This window comes from Platichthys flesus, chromosome 15 (assembly GCF_949316205.1).
Source record: "Platichthys flesus chromosome 15, fPlaFle2.1, whole genome shotgun sequence".
Lineage (NCBI taxonomy): Eukaryota > Metazoa > Chordata > Actinopteri > Pleuronectiformes > Pleuronectidae > Platichthys > Platichthys flesus.
In genome coordinates, this window is record NC_084959.1 from 11,453,495 (window position 1) to 11,472,904 (window position 19,410).

The 19,410-nt window shown below is 43.1% G+C and overlaps 2 protein-coding genes across 2 annotated transcripts; both read right to left on the reverse strand.

The window, feature by feature from the left end:
• Positions 1 to 1,906: 1,906 nt before the first annotated feature.
• Positions 1,907 to 3,637, reverse strand: LOC133969845 (uncharacterized). Its single transcript, XM_062406548.1, has 6 exons — positions 3,597 to 3,637; positions 3,294 to 3,426; positions 2,950 to 3,115; positions 2,795 to 2,868; positions 2,208 to 2,438; positions 1,907 to 2,089 (listed from the first exon to the last, which is right to left on the reverse strand). Exons 1-6 carry the CDS (start codon positions 3,635 to 3,637, stop codon positions 2,045 to 2,047), a joined length of 690 nt encoding a protein of 229 aa, XP_062262532.1. The 3' UTR covers positions 1,907 to 2,044.
• An 8,256-nt stretch (positions 3,638 to 11,893) lies between these two features.
• si:dkey-175g6.2 (GRB10-interacting GYF protein 2) lies at positions 11,894 to 18,078 on the reverse strand. Its single transcript, XM_062405524.1, has 2 exons — positions 17,862 to 18,078; positions 11,894 to 15,771 (listed from the first exon to the last, which is right to left on the reverse strand). Exon 2 carries the CDS (start codon positions 15,740 to 15,742, stop codon positions 13,712 to 13,714), a length of 2,031 nt encoding a protein of 676 aa, XP_062261508.1. The 5' UTR covers positions 15,743 to 15,771; positions 17,862 to 18,078; the 3' UTR covers positions 11,894 to 13,711.
• Positions 18,079 to 19,410: the final 1,332 nt, after the last annotated feature.

A 19,410-nucleotide genomic window follows, 5' to 3' on the forward strand; every position in this document is an offset into this window, starting at 1 on the left:
ATTTCCTAGACTTGTTTGCAGCAGCCTCTTTACTTCCCTGATTTCCAAAAAAGCCCATGACTCTATGTCTCTGGACCTTCTGCGGTATTGAGGTCAAGACACATACTCAGCCAGTAGCCAGTCAGTTTCAGATGTCAATCATGACGTTTCACATGTGCATCAAACAACTTCTTAAGACTGAAATCATGAACACTTGAACAAACACTAGTGTGATCAGAACTACCTAAAACAAGAGAAAGTAAATTTGAAATGCATTGAGGAAGGGTTCATTACTTATACTGCCGGCATCCATGGGGTGCGATTTAAATGCTTTGCTTTACTTTGGGGAGCTGTCATGTCGTCCATCTTTATATAAAGTCAATCGTCCTGAGCAGAGAATAGTTATTCTATCTCTTCACTGACTTCCACTCAAGTCCCAGATAACTTACTAAATCCTCGTCCTCTCTTATAAATCCCTTATGCTCTGGTCCCTCAGCACCTATCAGACCTCTTCAAGCCTTTTACTCAGTCCAGGGACCAATGGTGCTTGGACACAGGTCTGCTCACCATCCTTTGCATTAGCCCGACCCCCCCCCCCCCCCCCCCCCCTCTGGAATTTTCTCCTGGCAGATATCCACCATGTCCCTTATTTCAACACAACTTCTCAAAGCCCATTTATTCACAAGCTTTTGACCAATAGATGTATTATCTCGTAAACCTAAGCGATATTACTTTCTGCTGTTAGTGTTTTAGTTGTATTACCTCTTCCAAGGAGGTTCTGTTTTTGCCCCCTGACCGCTGGTTTGGTTGTTGGTTGGTTGGTTTGTTTGTCAGCAGTCAGGCAAAATCTAGTAGATGGATTCCCATGAAACTATGTGGAAGGATGGGACATGGGCCAAGAAAGAACTCATTGAATTCTGTTGCAGATCCGGACAAAGGGGCAGATCCAGGAGTTATTTATACATAATTTAACATAGTGTGATTCTTTGGTGGCCGTTCATGTCCGTGCACGTGAGGCCTTCCCTGTGAAACTGCTGGCCCTCCCCATGTTCATATAAAACGAAACTGACCTACAGAAACCATGTTATCTGACAAAAGCCCTTTTGCACTTTCCACCAACACCCATTAACATGCAATTTATGACACTGGACAAATTTATAAAATAATAATAAAATATGGATTGTGCAATCAAGTAATAAAATCTGAACTAAAATACGGTTGCAGATCAAGTTAAAAGTGATTCTTACTGTCACAAGCCGAGGTTGCATTATGAAAAGAGGTTGTCCTGGAGACAGTGAAACCATTTTTAGCAACGAGTCACATCTGAAATATGAGACATGACTCAGGTCTAAAGTTGTTTTGCTCTGAACAACAGACAGTCATTGGTAGAGGGGTCTGTCAATCCCTTTAATACAACATGTGATTGGACTGCCCTTGAGTGCAGTAAACAAAAGGCTAAGCACAGGACATATTTCAGACCATCAGTGTCAGAGTATTTGATTGTGATAATGCTGCCAAACATCCTATGACTCGCATCTGTGTGGCCAAACGTCTGAAGAGTAAGACCAGCTGTAAGATCAGCTCTGGTAGCCCAGTCTGCATCAGGAGTGCAAGTGACGCAGCATTTCCAAACAAATATTCCCCTTTTCAAAAATGAAGGTACAAAGTTTCATAACCTTTGTTCCCAACGTATGCCCACTAGTTTACAGACCCCTTTTTACAAAATTTCCTACCATGGCAAACACCGATGCCCTGAGAGAACAGTTAAGAAGGAAATGTGCAAGCATTTCAAATTCAATTCAGAATATAGTGTATTCATCCAGTATCTTTTCTGGTACACATGCAGTTTATTTGTGTGAACACATTGAAAATATCACACAAATTAAACATGAACTGTACTTGAAATAAGGAATGAACATGGCTTTGAGTAAACAGACTTTTTCACCAGCAGAAACAGATATTGAACATTTTGGTGCAAAGTCCTGGGTGCATTAACACAGAGAGTTGACAGGCCTGTTATTTTGTATTAAGTGCAGGCAGCGTTTCTCTCTGACGATGACTCAGTTTATGCGTTTGAGTTCCTCTGCCCGTCAAACAGCACACACTTAGCCTGTGCACGGAGAGAGAGAAAACAGTCAGAGGCCCTCAAGTTAAACACAGTAACACAATCTGTGGAATTTTTTGGCGGGAGTTGTGCATCTCTTTTTATGTCGGTGTGTGTTTACAACCTCATGCCACCGCAGGGTATCCGGGGGCAAGCCCAGATGACAGTGAGGACACGTGTGCATCTGGTTGGGCGCGTCCTGGTGCCGCTGCCCCCAGCAGGGCCCCTCGCTGCCCCACAGAGGGCGACAGGTGGAGTGGGATGACCAGGCCACACCGAAGTGAGGGCGGGGGTCGGTCTGGTAGCTCACTTTCTGGCCACTAGAGAGCAGTGGTGACGAAGGAACCGAGTCTTCCTGCAACATGGGGTGAGTTGTGTCACCATAAAGGGAACTGCTCCAACATAGAATTACACAGTATATTTGACAGCTCATTTTATGCAACACATTCAGGTAAAATCAACTTGGACGGGACTTAACAAGTCAAATTTAGAAAGTCAGGACTATAATTTGTCCTCAGAGAACCGCCTCCAAAAAGCTGCTCAATATCATCATGATTTCATGTCTTCATACTTAGCACTCCGACTTGAAGGAGTCAGTTTTTTCCGTTTTGAATTATTAATGAACTGTAGAGAATTGTTTGACTTTTAACCTTGAAAACAATAACACCATGTTCTAAATGATGTAGGCTATTGAGTCAGAAATGTGGAAACCTGCTCCGGAGTTTCAGGACGATACTCTGAGTCGAGAGACCTCATGCAATACCAGCAGGGCTCGGAGGAACGATCTGTGAAGAGACAATCTGTAAGAAGTACACACACAAGGTCACAACTACCTTGACCTGAGCACGTCCGAGCCTGTGACTTACTCTGTTGGTCGGAGGGATGAGATGACACTGAAGGGGGGGTCACCTCCTCGTCGGCTGGCAGGGGGGACGATGGGAGGCCGTCAGCATTGTCCTGTGTCTTTGTGGGTGTCAGACTCTCCTGTGGCGGGGTGTCTGTGACATCGATACATAGATCCTCCCCAACCTCCTGTCAATCATACAATACTGAGGCTCAACCTAGAATCCTGAGCCACATTTTTTGCCCATTTCCTCCTGAAAACTGTTTCCCTTGAGTTAAATAAATATACCTTTAAAATATACAGTGAAATACACAAAAATGAAGGTGTTGTGTGGTTAAATGGATCATTTTTTCTGCCAAACCTGACCTGCACGGGGTCAACGACTCCATCCCAGGCTTCACTGTCGACCCTGTTGTCTCCGGTTGTCTCCTGGACGTTTTGGGCGCGGTCCTCACCGCAGTCCTGGGTCGTTGTGTCAACCTGGGTAGAAGTCGTCCCACTGAGGTTCGAGAGAGAAGCGGCGGAATTAAAAAACATGCCCTCCTAACTGCCTGACGAGAAGGTTATCAGCCAATCAATCTTCAGCTGATTGCACCGGCTCAGGCTCTACTGTTACACTCAAGGAGGCTACCTGATTAGTCAACAACAATCAGTCTCTTCTTGCCTCACCTCTCCGTACTTTCTCCCCGGTCCTCCCTCTCTCCCTCCATCCCCGCTCATCTGTTTCCCTCCCAGGGTTTCCTGATGAGTTATTTCCTCTCAAACCCACTGTTCTTGGACTTTTGCCTCTCTTCCTCAGCCCCCTGTGTGTGTGTGTCTGTCTTCCTCACCACCCTCCACCCCTCCCTCGTCGTGTGTGTGAAACGGAAACTCCAGGCTTTCAATAATTGATGTGTCTGAATAGCTCACAAGCAGGTTTCTGTAAAGACTAATCAGGTGAGGGCTCTGGTGACTCTGTGGTGGAATCCACGTGAACATAAGCAGGCCTGCAGAGGCCGAGACTGAAAACTAGCTGAGTAGATTCCACTCAGTTTGCATTGTACAACATCTCCATCCCGTTGTATGACATCTACTTGAAGGATTATTACTTAACTCAGCACCAAAAGAACAGTAAAATTTAAATAATAACATTCTAAAATGTAGCTCCTCGCAACATTCTTTATTTGTATAATCGCAGATCGCTGGTCTTTAATTCAGCAGAATTTCTAAATGTTCCCTATAGTTCCACCTCATGAGCTTTGTGGAATTTAGCTTTTCTATGTTGCATGTCTCACATATTGACAAAATATATCCCTGGACATGGACATGTCAACTCAGACTGATCGAATGGCACTCATCACATTAAGATTAAGATTAAGATTAAGATGCATTTATTTGTCCCAAACACATGCACAGACATGCAAAGGCACACTCATGCAGGTAGGGAAATGTAACCTCTGCTTTTGACCCATCTGGTGCAGGACACACAGAGCAGTGAGCAACCATGTACGGCGCTCGGGGAGCAGATGTTGGGGGAGTAAGGTGTGTGATGGAAATCTGGAGATACAAGAGTCTGGAAACAACAAAGTTATCTACGTGTATTTAATAAGGGGCTTTCTGCAGAAAGGATCAACACAGGGAAACCACAAGGGTCTCAGAGTGAGGATGGAGAACAGTCAAAAACACAGATCTTATATAGGAGGATTGAGGGCTGTCCCTCTGAACCAATCCAGACAGGTTCCATGGTGGGGGAAGGAGAGGAATCTAAACATTAACAGCTGATTCACATGTGTTTCCTTAGGTGATAAGAAGACATCCACTCCTTCCTTTGATGGGTAATTAAGTAATAAATGGTCTCACCGCACTAACAGTGCTGACCATAAAACAGCTCAAGTCTTAAACATTTTGTGTATGTAAATACAAGTCATAAAAGTCTCTTACAAGGCTGCAGAAACTTACTATCCAAATACAAAATAGTTTGTTAAGCATGTTTAGTTAATTTTTCTACTACAGGTGCCTTGCTCAGGGGCACTAGACAGGGTAGAGAGAATCCTCTTGGATTTTTGGACAGATCAATCCAGGTTCGTCTTTTTGTTGTTTCTCCGTGGAGTCGAACCAGAGACGAACCAGAGACCTTTTCTGCCCATAGTCCAAGTTTCTGCCACCAGATATATTAAATTCACTAGATCCAGATTTTTTTTTTTGGATCTGCAACTAATTGCACACACTTAAAAACATCAGTCCTCTGACCGGATCTATGATTTATTCCCATGAGAAATCAATCTTGCAATTTAAAAATGTTATGGGTTCTTCTCTTGGTCATTCCCCACCTTCCCACCTAATTTCATGGAAACTGGCTCAGTAGTTTTTGTGTAATCTGCAAACAAACAAACATAACCTCCTAGGTGGAGATTAATATTCAAGTTGCAGTTGCTGGTTTATTGAAAAGTATGAACATAGTGTACTGTTGCAAATGTTGCAGTAGATACAAAATTAGAAGTACATTTACTCAACACAGTTTTGAGGTATTTAGACCTAAGAGTACTTCTACTTTCCATGAGGCATATATTGTGCTTTTACCTCAATATACTTGTATATGATTGTAATAGTAACTAGTTACATTTCATATTAAGAATGAACATGAAAGCATAGTGTGTGATTGAGTAGGTTTCTCTTCGTTGGATGAGGCGTGATTTAAATATTGTGTGCGTCACTCTGTACATCATGTTCATTCAAGACTTCCATCTTGTGTCCACATCAGCACCGTGACTGCAGTGTAAGTGACTCACCCTTCCAGCAGATGGAGGAAAAACATTTCTTTTCCGGTTCATCATCCGCAGATGGAGAAATGAGACCAGAGCCTCATCACTAACCCATACAGGGAATTTCTGTCTCACTCTCTTCTTCCCTTTTCTTACCTTGTACTCACCTAGTTCAAGAGCATCTCTTACATGAGCAGCTCCACATTTAGCTCTCTATTCAAGCATATTCACCTCCTCATTAACATGAGAATGCCTTTACAAACTAGAAATAATCTCATTAGATATGATAGGCAGCGCACATCAATGAACACCATTTTCGACCATAATTATCAACTAAATGATGTGACTTGGGTTTTAATTTCAGGATGGTGTTGAGGAGCTGTGGAATGTGTGTGTGTACATTCTTCCATGTCCCTAAAGGGTGTGTGTGTGTGTTATGGTCCATTGCACACACTGATCTGTGTGTGCGTGGGTGCCTTTGTGTGTGTGTGTGTGTGTGTGTGTTTGTGTGTTATCCTGTAAGTGCATGGCAGGTAGGGAGTAATTTGAGTTTTTTTCCTGTATATGTTTTTTTTTTTTTTGCAGGAGGTGGGAGACGGGAACATAAGTGGCGATGAGTCACCAGTCTTTTGTGACAGTGGCGCAGGGAGAGTGCTTTTCACCCATTTGCCTCCCTTGGGGCTTGCATACAAAACAAGAAATGGAGAGAGGAGAAAGGAGAAAAGGAGAGGAAGATTGTGTGTTGGGGAGCATTAAGGGGGGCGAGGGGGCATGGATAACTGGGGGGGGAAAGGGGAGAAGATGGAGAAGGAGGTGAGGGGTGGGATAAAGAAAGGGAAAGAAGAGATGAAAGGAAGCAGCTAAAAGAATAAAACAAGGGGTTGCAGAGATCATAAACAAAGGACGGCGTTTCAAGGGACCGGCCTTTGTAGCTCTGCTTGCTTCGTCCAAATGGCCGGTAAAAGCATTTCTAATGAGCTGCATTGTGAGTTCAAAATGGTCGTTTAACAGACAAGAAAATTAACAAAGAGCAGGATGACGGGACCGAGATGAGCATCATCTTACCAGAAGGTTCAAACATGTTGACTCTTTTATTGGCTTTTACCTGCTGCGTAAACAATTGTGTCACACAATGGATGTTTGCATGCTTCAACTGTAAACAGGTTTAATAGCACTTCAAGCCATGTTGTGCTTTTAACACTAACTCTATACGTTTGCCTGGGGGTATATATTGAAGTTATTTGACATGCGTAGTTTTTCAGGGGATTTTTCCCCCCAAAATCTCAGTTTTCTATTCTCGAAACAGCTTGGTGACAGAACGCCGAACGAATGAGCCGCAAAATGTAAAATTGAAACCCTTACAGTGGATAAACCTCTTGGATTTAGAGCAGGAGAATAATTTCATACTTTGCTTAACAAAATCAAGAGTTATAAAGTAAACTATCAACTACAACACCACAAAATCAGTGCGCCTCACACTTTTCACTTGGCGCACCAAAGCACAGATTTTTGGTAATTGCTTAACAAAGAGGACTATAGAGTTCACTGGGTTAGATAAGGCATCCTAACTCACCTCGTTGGTCTTTCACTAGAAAGTTATTTAATCACAGTTACAAATACTGCAACAAACTCAGGTCATGTTTCAGGTTAAATGCCAATTAGCAGCATTTCCCAGTTGCAAAAGAGGAGTGGAAATCAGCCCTCTGGCATGTGAGCATTTTCAAAGCCACAAGAGAGACTCAAACTCACCAAGGGCCAAATCATCTTGAGTCAAAAACATGGCAGAGCTAGGATGACTCTCAGTAGAGTGTAGACCTCTTCCAAGGCCCAACAGTCTCCTTATGGAACCACACTAAGATTCACAAGATCCTGTTGACAAACAAACAAACTAGAAGTACATACAAAGAGTGGATACATCTGCCGTGCTATCAAGCCATGATCAAGAAAGTGATAAAAGATTCCTGGATCGGCCCCCTGATCCGGATCCACTCCAAAATGTAATGTGTTCTTCCTTGCAATATGCAAATCATATCAAAATCTGCCAGAAATAGCTGCAAAATGAGGCTCAGCACAGAGGATACACACAGCATAAAACAGGACAAAGAACACAGGAAATCCATCATCATCCTTTTACTGAACAAAAAAACGAGGCAAGCCAGTTATCATGCAAACAAATACGATCCATTTTTGTGTCAGATTTTGCAATGATGATTTGGTCCCATTTCATGTGGTGCCCATGCGTAACGAATTCATTGCACAAACGCTTGCCGAGCCTGTGTTGGTCACTTTGTGTTACCACTTGTTATGCATTCAAAGTTAAAGGGTGAACCAAAGACCCACTACCAGCGCTGTAGAATTGTGTGATCATTATTTAATCAGATTTTGAAGGTCTTGTCGCTGTATTAATTCAACATTCATATTACTAATGGAAGCATTCTTTCTGCTTCCGTAAATGCTTTGGCTTCTTGGGGCCATTACTGATGAATGGCTGCGCTGTCAGACTCTTTTGTGCCAGAAGCTGGATGTAAACCAAATTTTGTGCCTGAGAGAGTTGGAGGCTTTTGAAAAATTCAAATTGCATTTTAATTATAGCACCCCCACCAGGCAAAAATATAAATGATTACTGTAAGGACATAATGTGATCTAAAGCGAGACACACAATTATGCTATTGTGCTGGCATTTTTTTATATTTTCAAATCTCAATTGTGTTGTAAGTCACAGGAATACGAATGTGGGAATGTAAATAGCAGCATCTCAACAATGCTGTTGTTGTCCTCATTTTGGCAACAAGGTGTAAGAGACGACTTAACAGCTCCTTTTCATCGGCTTCCTCTGCATCAGGTGTTAAGACCGACTCAGCCACTGTCACGTCTCCAACCTGGTAAATCCACAGTTTGTGGGAGAAATCCATCAGGTAGAAAATAAAACAAGCTTGAAATCTGAATGAAGTCATTATTCTGCCAGGATCTCTCATCTGACGGGTCATATTTTTCAAACATCAATAAAAATATCAACCTATCATAAAAGGGATTCAGGATGTCACATTTGTTACTGATAGTAAATACCCTTAGGTAAATTTGAAATATTATATACGAGCTATTTTGCCATATTAACTAAAAACGGATTGACCCACCACAGTTAGTGAAGACGTCCCAGTCTCAGCTCCTGAGAGACCTGGGGCAGGGTGGACCCCTGTTGCCATGGAAGATGTCTTGTTTCTGAATGAATGCACTCACGTCCACGGTGATGAGTTGACAAGTGAGCAGTGTGTCGGTGCTTGTGAGATGAGATGTTCATCAATACACACTTATGTGCATGAAGAGGAAGTAGATTGGATTCGATATTGGAAAATGAAATGATTTAATTTAAATGAGCAAAATTAAATGATCAACTGAATTCATTAAATTATAAATATTGTATTTGTCATATCTCTATATAAAAATGTATTCACACTTATTTACTGTAAATAAAAAAAGAATGGGAATATAAATAATCAATTTTACTTGTATTAGGAATTCAATTCTTTTGTCAGTAAAATCTATTTTAATAAAAATAATGAATTCATGTCGAATACCATTATGTTACAGTAAAGCACAGATCAAGTAATACTTAAATTACACATTAAATCAATAATAACTGACATGCTCCTAATTTTCATGTTTCTCCACTCTTAGCCGATACCTTTAAACTCTGTCTCTTTTGGGAATGCAGTCTCAGAACTCTATGATCTTGTTGTTTGATCACCTCAGTGCAGAGGTGCCTCCAGAGTCCAGAGCTGTAGATGTTTGCACAGTGTCCTGTTAGATCTGCAGAGATGAAAGCTATCATAATAGCGGATGGCAACAGCTGAGCATTTGGATAAAAGCATGTTATTTTGTGATGTTACTGATGGAGACATTATTCTTGGAAACATCCAAACACCAGCAGATTCTCATCGACGTCAGCCTGTATGGTTTTACTCAGACTTAGTGACGGCAGTACAACTGTTAACTTGATAATTTCTCTGTGGCTCATCTGCCCTGTCTCCCTGATGCAGGTATCTCTCGTTGTAATAAACCTACAGACAGAGATGATTTATCAGGGCGCTAACGTTGTTGGACGCGGTGGCCAGGAAGAAAAATCTGTACAGAACCAGAGATAATCTTGTCCTTTTTACTGTCAATACCTGCTTCCTACATTACCCATACTGCAACTCAAACCGTTCAGCTAGCCTCAAGCAGAGGTGAGATTGCACGTCGCTTCTTTTTAAATTTGCTACCCTAGATTTCCAAACCTTTTGTCCTCAGACCCAACCAATGAGGACTCAAGTGAAATCACTTCAAAAAGCTGCTTACCAAGAGTTGAGAAATTCCACTTTAGGATGAATGCCAGGCATTTCCTGTATGTGCAAATATACATGGCTATATACAATTTAACTCAAAGGTTCAGTGTGTAAGATTTAGGTGAAAAGGATCTATTTACAGAAGGTGGATACAAATTAATCCTAGTGATATTTGCACCACTGTATTATCACCTAAACTGTTAGAATTGTTGTTTACTTTACCCTTTAATTTGTTGTTTATATTCAATACTTACAAATATTTCCATCGGGAGCGGGTCCTCTCTATTGAGGCCGCCATGTTTTTTACAGAAGTCCAAACTGGACCATTTGAGTTTTCTATGACATCTTAGGGTTACCACAGGTTGTCCTTCGTGTTTGGAAGGGGAAGGGGAGGTGAGGGGTATTCAGCTGCAATATGCAACTTCACCACTAGATATCACTAAATCTCACACACTGGACCTTTAAGGTGCATGTCTCTGGACTGTAGGAGAAAGCCAGAGTACCTGGAGCAAACCCATTCAGACACATGAGAACATGCAAACTATAGAAAGGCCTTGTTTGGCAGGTTCGAATACAGAACCTTTCTTGCTGTGAAGGAGCATTGCCACTGCACCACTGTGACCCCTGAAACTACTTAAACTACTTATTATTATTGTTATTTACTATTAGCTAAAATCACTTTATGGGCTGTAGATATGACATTATTATTGATCTTGTCTTGTAAATATCTGCAAAATGTTGAACTATGCCTTTACTTCTACCCACGAAAAACACAACCAAATAATCTGTCATATTATTTCACTTACATAGACTGTATGAATGGTACAGACAGGGTCACTGTACCGGCAGCTGCTCTGACAATCCTGCTGTTGCTGGCTGCTGTATCTTTTTCTTTATCTCAATGGCTGATGGTCACAGTTGAGACCACAGCAAATTAATATATACATTCTTACAGTCGGCCGGTGAATGTCCAGCTGGGCTCTTGACAGAAGGTACATGGTGTGATTAAACGTCTGAATTCATAAGATGGTGCGCTGGCATCGCTCAAGATACAGCCATGAAAGGTACCTTTCCAATCAATGTCGAGCAACCGGGCAAGACAGCATGCAATTAGGCCGTATTGACGTGCTGCTAATCGCTGTCAGTATTTGTACCACAATCTCTGTGTGTAAAGTTAATTTTGATACCAAATGAGCGGCAGCCAGGAGCACTTCAAAGAATTATAACAGGAGGGCATATTGCGTGTGTGAAGTGAGAGTGAGGAGGAGGTATGGGAACAAGATATGGCAAAAACCCATCTACCAAACACCTTTCCACCGGCCAGTCGGCTGGCTCCAGTCAGGAGGGAACACGACTCAATCTTTATCTTGAATGCCAGCAGCTAAATTACTATACAGCTCAAAGAGAATGTGTGTATGTGTGTGTCTGTGTGTGTGGGTGTGTGTGTGTGTGTGTTTGAGCATGTGGTCCTGCGCAGTAAAGTGTACAGATGGATGACTCATCCACCAATCATGTGATTCATCAATCACTGCAGTTACTGTTTCCCACCCTCCTTCTGAGTTTTTTTTCCCCTTTTCTTTTGCTATTCTTCCCTCTTTTCAGTCCCATGCTCGTGTTCATTTTGATTATGTGGGACTCTGATATACTCGGTCTAAAGTTGTTCTTCTACATTCGTCCCTGTATTGATGTAACAGTGACCAACGTGAGTCACAGAGCTGCAGCTGATTGTCTTTCTCTTTTGTGCATTTTGATTTGTTCCTCAAGAATCCCGTGTTCTTGTTATAGGTGCAAGTAAAAACATAGCACTCTCCAAAAAGCCATTAAAAAACTGAACTTTAATAAAATAATTGCTTTTATTTTTTATCATATAGCAAAACTAGTAATCATCATGCTGTTATTTACACATTGCACGGGCATATTTATTTCACACTGTACATCTTACAATGCTAAAGGTGACATCAACAACAACACTCTCCTTTTACAAGACAGATGGCTTCACTGCGGACACAGTGGCCCTCTTCCTTTGAGATTTCTTTTTTTATGTTCACAGTTTATTCAGAGAAAACAACCATCTTGGATTCTCCACACTGTTTTATTTTTCTCCTTTTTTTTGTTCTTTTTTTTTGTTCATTTTTAAAGATGCAAGTAGAAAGACGTGCATTTAACCCTTTTTTTTTTTTTTTAAGCACAATCCCTGACTTCCCGGCCTGAAGCTCCTCAATGAATTTCTCCTGAAAATGAACAGAATTCTTGTAGCCTCTTGTTGGAGATCTGTTTAAAAAAGGCTGCAAACACATAGTGTCTTTTCAAGTTTTTTTTCTTCTTGAAAAGAAAAGGAAAATGAGATCACAGATATGATACAAGAGTAAAAGTGTTAACTGTGGATGAGCAATCAGAGAAAATATATACGAAGGACTCCTCAATGGTTGAAGAGTGCTGTGTGGTGATTGTGGGTCTGCCATAAATACGTTGACACAATAACTTCTGGATCCCAAAATGGTTGAAAACCCTTAGTCCACCAGGTTGGAAGTGTTTAGTGTTTAAGTTTGTGCTTTAGGAGTCCGCAGGGTTTCCACATTGGGTCAGGCAGTGATGATAAAATTATGCATTATGATATTTCCCTTGTAGAACCATGGTGCTTGTAAGGCAAAAATCAGAATCTTCACTTTAACAAAGTGAAATGTGTGTATCTGGCACCTTGCAAATTGCAGCAGTTTAAAGTGGATCCGATCGAGAATAAGAAAGGAAACTACGCTACTGGTCAAACAGCTTAGAACACCTCCAATTCTGAAACTTTACTTTTTAAGTTTCGTTTAAGGATAGAACATTAAAAAGTCAAGGAATCTTTAATCCTGAATTTAATCTATTTTTGTACCCATCTATCCTGGATGGAAATCAAACATTTTTCAGAAAGTTTGTCCCAACACGGCATCACAAGCTCTCACAGATATGTTCCCAGTTCTGTCCAGTTCATCACAAACCAGCCTAATGGGGTTCAAGACTGGAGACTGTGCTGGTCGTCCATCATGTGGAGACCCAGTCTAGTTTTTCCTCCATTATCCTGCTGTAGGATGAACCCCTGACCAACGAGTCCGTCTTCCTTTGTCACTTGTCTTATTTCTCACTATTCTGATTGCAACCTACACAGTCCACTGTTACCCTGGTACCATTGGCACAGGCAATCTTCTGTTAAAATGTACTCTTTTTTTGAAGTAGTTCGATTTTTTGGTGTTCTTAAATTATTTATTTGCCTCAGAAATTTTTTCACTGGGTGTGTTGTCAAACTTTTGACCAGTGGTGTACGCACACCACATACAAATCAAATAAACTGTCATATATTGTCACCAGTGTTTAGTTTGTTTTATATTTGTGTAGATAAGAAGTCATTAAACTATTTTAGTTTGACATAAAGAGAATATAAAACAAAAAAAATACAAAACGATGTTGTAAACATGGTTCTCTTACAATGGGCACAGCAGCTTGTGAATGTGTCAGAAATGTGAATGTATGTAGGCATGTTGGTGTGTGTGTGCACATGTGTGTAATTGTGTGTGTGTGTGTGTGTATGTATGTGTGTGTGTGTGAGTGCGTCATCAGGCTCAAAACACATATCTCATCTCAGTCTTTTTTTTCACCTCTCTTTCTTTTAGCTTTTCTCAAGCCACTGTATAACTATCCCACCTGTCTGTCCCTCTGATCTGACAAATGTCCAAAAAGTCTCTCAATACATTCTGCGCTTCATGTAGATCCTCTCAATAAAGTTCTCCAGCTCCTCCTCACTGTCCAGCTGAGGCACAAGCCCGTCTTCCTCATAGTCGTCTCCTGGGGTGATCTGTGGATAGTAGTACGGGGGACGCCTGCCTCTCCTTGGCGTGGTAACTGGTTTGGGGGGAGGTAAGGATTGGTAGGTCCGTGGGTGAGGAAGGATGTAGTTAGAGATGTAAGGGGTGAGAGGCAGGCGTGGTGGTGGCTGCTGCCTCCAGCCCTGTCCACGGTTCTTACCCCCGGCCCTGTGCCTGCGCCTTGGGGGCTGGAGGTCAAGTTCCTGAGGGCCGAAGGGCTGGTCTCTGGAGGGGGAGGGCTTGCCATAATATTGTGCTTTGGGGTATGGGAAATAAACAGGGTAGTAGGCTCGATATGGCTTCTGGTAGTATGGATAGGAAGGGAAGGCTAAAAACTGTTTCTGGGGTTTGTACCAATAATCAAGCTGCTTCTGAGGCTTATACCAATATTCCTGTTTGTATGACTTGACTTTGTCCTTGTGCCATTTCTTGTTGGATTTGTTGTACTTATAGGGGTTCTTCTTGGGGTTTTTTGAGGCTGTGTAGTGGTAGATAGGGGGAGCTGCCAGAGGAGGAGGTACCAGAGGCCTGAAGCGGGGGGCGACAGGGTTGCTGTTGGTTGGCTGCTGTTGCAGCTCTTTTCTTTTCTTCTTTTTCTCCTCCACGTCACTAATAATCTCAATCACGTCATCAGCGGGCAGGTGCAGCTTGCTGCTGATCTCAATTAGCCTGTCAATCATTTGCTGGTCTAGGTCGTCTTCATCTGGGAGGACCTCCTCGGAGCGCTTGTCCTCAGCTGTGTTTCCCACAGCCCCGAAGCTGCTTTTCTCACGGGGCTTCATGTAGGACTGCTGCTTCCTTCCCATGTACTGCAGCAGCATGTCAGAGGCGATGTCTGCCAGCCTCTGCTCCTCTTCTCTTGCTCGCTCCGCCTCCTCCTGCTGTCGGAGCACCTCCTGCTTCTCTGCACGTGCTCTCGCCTCCTCCTGCATGTGGGAGAGGCTCTCCTCTTCTTCCTCAACCTCCTCCTCCAGCTCCTCTCCCTCATCCTCAAAGTCGTCCATGAAGTTGCCCCCCTTGGCGGGTCGGTTGCTGGCCTGGTTCTCCTGCCAGTGCTGCTTCTTCCCGGCTCGTGCCAGCTGAGTGTTATATGCCTTGTAGCCCTTCAGTGGAGGCAGGATCTCGTTATCTTGGAGGCCCAAGTCAATATTTTGGAAGTAGCCTCTTATTTTGCGCTGCAGAGAGGATTCATCTCCTTGTGACGTGGAACTCAGCCTGGCTTTGACTAAGAGACTTTCTAAATCCTTCCCTTCCTCCAGCCCCTCCTTTTCATCTTTCCTTTCCTCCTCACTTTCACTATCAGGTCTCACATCCTCCACAGACCACCCTGCATCCTCCTCTGACCTTGTGTTTTCATCCTCCTCCTCCCCCCTTTCCTGTAAGTCATCACCCTGAGCAGCTGTCAAATGGCCCACAATTAGCTGTTCAATAGCCTTATCAGCCCTTCGCCGCTCTCTCTCCTCCTCCACCCCCCTGTCTCCCACTGTCTGTCCTCCTCTCCTTATCTCACCACCCTCCAACCCTTCGATGGAGGCCAGCTCCTGACTCTGATCCTCTCCCCAGTCTCTGCTCGCCTGGATTCCACTCTCCCCTGGGTGGTCCAGGGCCTCCAGAAGAACGGCGAGCACCTGCACAGGGTCCATCACCTTATCTGACTGGCTATCATGACCCGGGTCCTGGTCCAGGGACCCGTTGTCGAGGCTGGAGAGACTCTGGGTTGGGGGCGAGAGAAAGGGGGCGAGGCTGTCCTCTTTGTGGTCTGTCCGGGTGCGCCCCTCCACCCCTCCCTCGCCTCCCTCGCCTCCCTCACCCCGCACAGGGGCGGTGCCAGCCAGCTGTGGAGTGACAATGAGCAGGACCAATAGGATGAGGTGGGCTGTGGAAGGGGCGTGATGACAGGTCATGACCATGCAGAACTGGCAGGAGGGAGGTTAAGCACCTGAAGAAGAAGAAGTAGGCAGAGGGGGAAAGAAAAAAGACATGAGAACTGATTCGTACATCATTCGTTCTAGTTGTTTCTGAAATAATTATAATTTTGATTTTTAATCATGATATGAGCCAATCAGGATCATTGAAATATAAAAAAGGCCAATCTAAAATACTAAATGATGATTCATAAATACTGCACTTACATTAAAACCCACAAAATGAAATATCCCTTAGATGACCAGTCTCTAATTTACAAACAATATATTTGCACCTCGAGGCAACCGAACAAAAGCACTTAACACTGTGAGCAATTTAAATGAACGCACGTATGAGGACAATGCGCGCACCCATAGTCAATCTAATGAGCCGTGCCAAATGCAACAAAGAAAGTTGCGCGCTTCTACTTGTCCTCTTACATTACAGATATTTTTATTCTAAACGTCTTTTGTGGAAAATGCAATTCTAGTGTTGTATTATCTGTTTCAATGTAATGTTACCCTTGCTGTGTAGCCCCAGAGCGTCTGCAAGCAGAGATGGACGAATACGATGTGACCACAAAAACCACCCGTGATTGTTTAGATATTTTCTGCATGAATTCCCCGTGTCTGTCAGGGGGAAGGTAATCATTTGCATGCAGAAAATTGCGCTCCGATCCTGCACAAGAGCCATTTCCCCTGTCTGTAGTCGTGCGTCAACCCAGTCATTATCTCCCCAGCCTGCATTTGAATTGATTGAGGAGAAATACTCTGCTGTTCTGCTTTTGTCTTGTCACGATATTTATCAAAACAAAACTGAAATAGTTAAGAAATGCACGTTAATGGATTGAATTTTCATTCTAATTCTCTGGTTTATAAAAAAAAAAGGGGGAAAAAAGCCTCACCTCTTTCTCCAAGTCAAACCAACCAAAACGCGCGCTCCTGCCATTTTAAACGTGTCTTTCTTAAACAGACAAAAAGCGAAACACAAACTGGTCCGAGGTTTGTGTCTGTACCAGCTGGGATTTGTGTGGTATTCCAAGCATCAGAGCGATGTGAACGGGATACTGGAATAAATAGAGACGGCGCGCACGGGGATCTCATGCGTAAAACCAGCGGCTGCGGTTGAGTTATTTAACCCTGCGGTCCTGAGTGGTCCATCCAAATTGTAAATGAGCTGGATGTTGGATTTCTGGGGGGGATGAAGCCGCTTTTTTTTTTTTTTTTGCAGAAGGGACCGAGGAGCAGTCAGTGAGGAACGCGCCTTTGTGTCCTTGTGTGGTGGGAGCATGTTTTCCCCTCGGTGGCAGTGGTGGAATGCAGACGAGCGCAAATTTGGGCATCACCGGGAACAGCGCAATATATCCCATTTTTACAAACCGGAGCAGGAAGGTGGGAAACGAACAAATCCTCTTAATAAGATAACCAACCTGCAGTTCATGACTGAGACTCTAATTTAATTTCAAATGAATAGCTGGAAATTGATTCTTCCGATCCTAATGCTGCTTAAAAAGAGATTTTTTTTCTTACATTCACGTCTAAAAAATATCTGGAGCTTCTGAACAGCAGCTGCTATTTATTAAATATAATTGTCTACGCTTTGTAGTGGCTTTATGCGTCACCCACATCAAAACAAGCAGGGAATCATGTTTTTTTTTAACACACATTAATTATTTCAGTACAAGCCTTAATACATTTATTTTTAAAACACTTGATTTGTTCATAATTTTTTTAATTTGTTAATTTTGGGAAAATCTCATAAGAAATAAAAGATTGTCTCTTTCAACGAGACTATTTCTTATTATCTAAAGATTAAAAATGTATTTCGTTTCACCTGATGATAAAAAGTCACCTAGAAACAGTCCTGGTTCACATCACTACCTTATAATCAGACCACCATCAGCTGCAGGAGTATGATCAATTATCATGATCAAGTTAAGATTTTATAAAAAAACAAATAAAAACAATCTCCCACACTCCACAAACCTAAACCAAGCCTAACTCCACCTTTAAATCAAAAATAAACATCAACTAAATAAAAGACACAAAGTAAAAACATGTCAGCAGCAATCAACAATCAACAACTGATGAATAATATGAGAAAATGAGATTTGGTCTCACTTACCTGGGGTCCCACTTTGGGGGTGGGGAAGTGGTGAAACTCACAGCGCGGGTAAAGCCAAGATTCTTTTTCATGAATAGCGGAGCACCTGAGAGAAAGTCTTGTCTTTTTCTTTTTCTCCACCTCTCTCTCTCTCTCTCTCTCTCTCTTTCACTGTCTGTCTCTCTGTCTCTCTCCCTGTCTCTTCAGCTTGTGAACAACATGAGGAAGAAGAAGAAGAAAAAAGAAAAAGAAAACACACGCACGCACACACTGGCGCTTCTTTATTTCAGCTGTGTGCTGTGTTTTGTATGTGGCAGCAGCAGCGGCAGCAGCACTGGCGCTAATGTGCAATTGAGTGAATGTTTTCAGCACCACGGCCAGCGCAACTTTATTGTATATACCCTCACCGGACCACGTGATCATCACCCCCCACCCCCGCCCCCCCAGCTGCAGGCACTGCTGACGTCACATCCATTGATAAGAATGTTGGTGTGGTGGAGATGGCACCGTGAGTCTGGGCTGGCCCCAGCTGATGAATGAACGGAAATGGCATGAATGAAATAGTACTTTTCCCTCAATGAAAAGAGAAAATTGTAGAGATAGAGCTGGTACGCCGCCATTTTCCTCCTCCCTGTATTAAAGGTTAGCATGCTGGTGCTTCTTCTACCCCCCCCCCCCCTGTTGCTTCCTTCCTTTGCTCAGATTCAGGAGCACGAAAAAATACAGAGTGACCCTCCTCTCGCAGGGTATCAATTAGGATCATTTGATGACGCGTTCCCTGAGAATGAGTGACTGGCATGTGCGGGCTAGGACAGACTCCCCGCCCCCCCTGCAGCAGTGGTTGTGACAGGCTTTTGTCCGTGGTGCCCCCCCCCCCCCCCCCCCCCTCCCCCGGCCCTCTGTGCTGGCTTCATGGCTCACGGGCCACGGGAGCGGCCGTGCTCTGCTGATCAATGTTTGCTTAATTTCCAGGGATTGCACAATTTTCCACTGGCCGTCTCGCATCACTTCTGGCTGCCCTCCATCTGTCAGCACCACATTGTGCTCTTAACGCGGCCTCTCATCGCTAATCATCGTGTCATCACGGAGACACAATGCAACAGTGTATAATAGGGCCGCAAAACACATGCTCGAGCAGTGTGTGATGATTTAATGCAGGGCTTACGTTGAATCCCTGGAATGATAAAGTGGGTAAGACTTTATGTGATTAGTTAATCAACCCACAGTTGCTTTGTGCAATAATTCATATGCTGCCATATTCGCTGAGTGCGGTTACGTGCAGATAAGAGCCTTGCATTTGACAGAGATCCCTATTCTCGTGAAGATTTGACCCTGGTCTTTCTTTATGCCTCATTTTTGAGCTACAGTTTAGAGGATGAGAGGTGTTTTATTGATATCTTTTGTTGTTGTTGAAGTGAGTGTTGAAAGCAGTGAAGTACCACTTTTAAAGAAGAGCTGGGTGTTAATGTTGTGTCAGGAATCTGAGCACGACTTTGTCAAAGTTACTCAGGGTGTTGAGGTGTCGGGTCCTGTAGCAGGAGATTACCTATGGTCACCAGTTTGATTAAAT

Coding starts and splice junctions, on each gene's coding strand:
- si:dkey-175g6.2 (XM_062405524.1), bottom strand. CDS start 15,742: ATGGTCATGACCTGTCATCACGCCCCTTCCACAGCCCACCTCATCCTA.
- LOC133969845 (XM_062406548.1), bottom strand. CDS start 3,637: ATGGAGGGAGAGAGGGAGGACCGGGGAGAAAGTACGGAGAG. Junction 3,116..3,293: donor GAGTCGTTGACCCCGTGCAG/GTCAGGTTTGGC, acceptor TATGATTGACAG/GAGGTTGGGGAGGATCTATG. Junction 2,090..2,207: donor ATACCCTGCGGTGGCATGAG/GTTGTAAACACA, acceptor CTCCGTGCACAG/GCTAAGTGTGTGCTGTTTGA.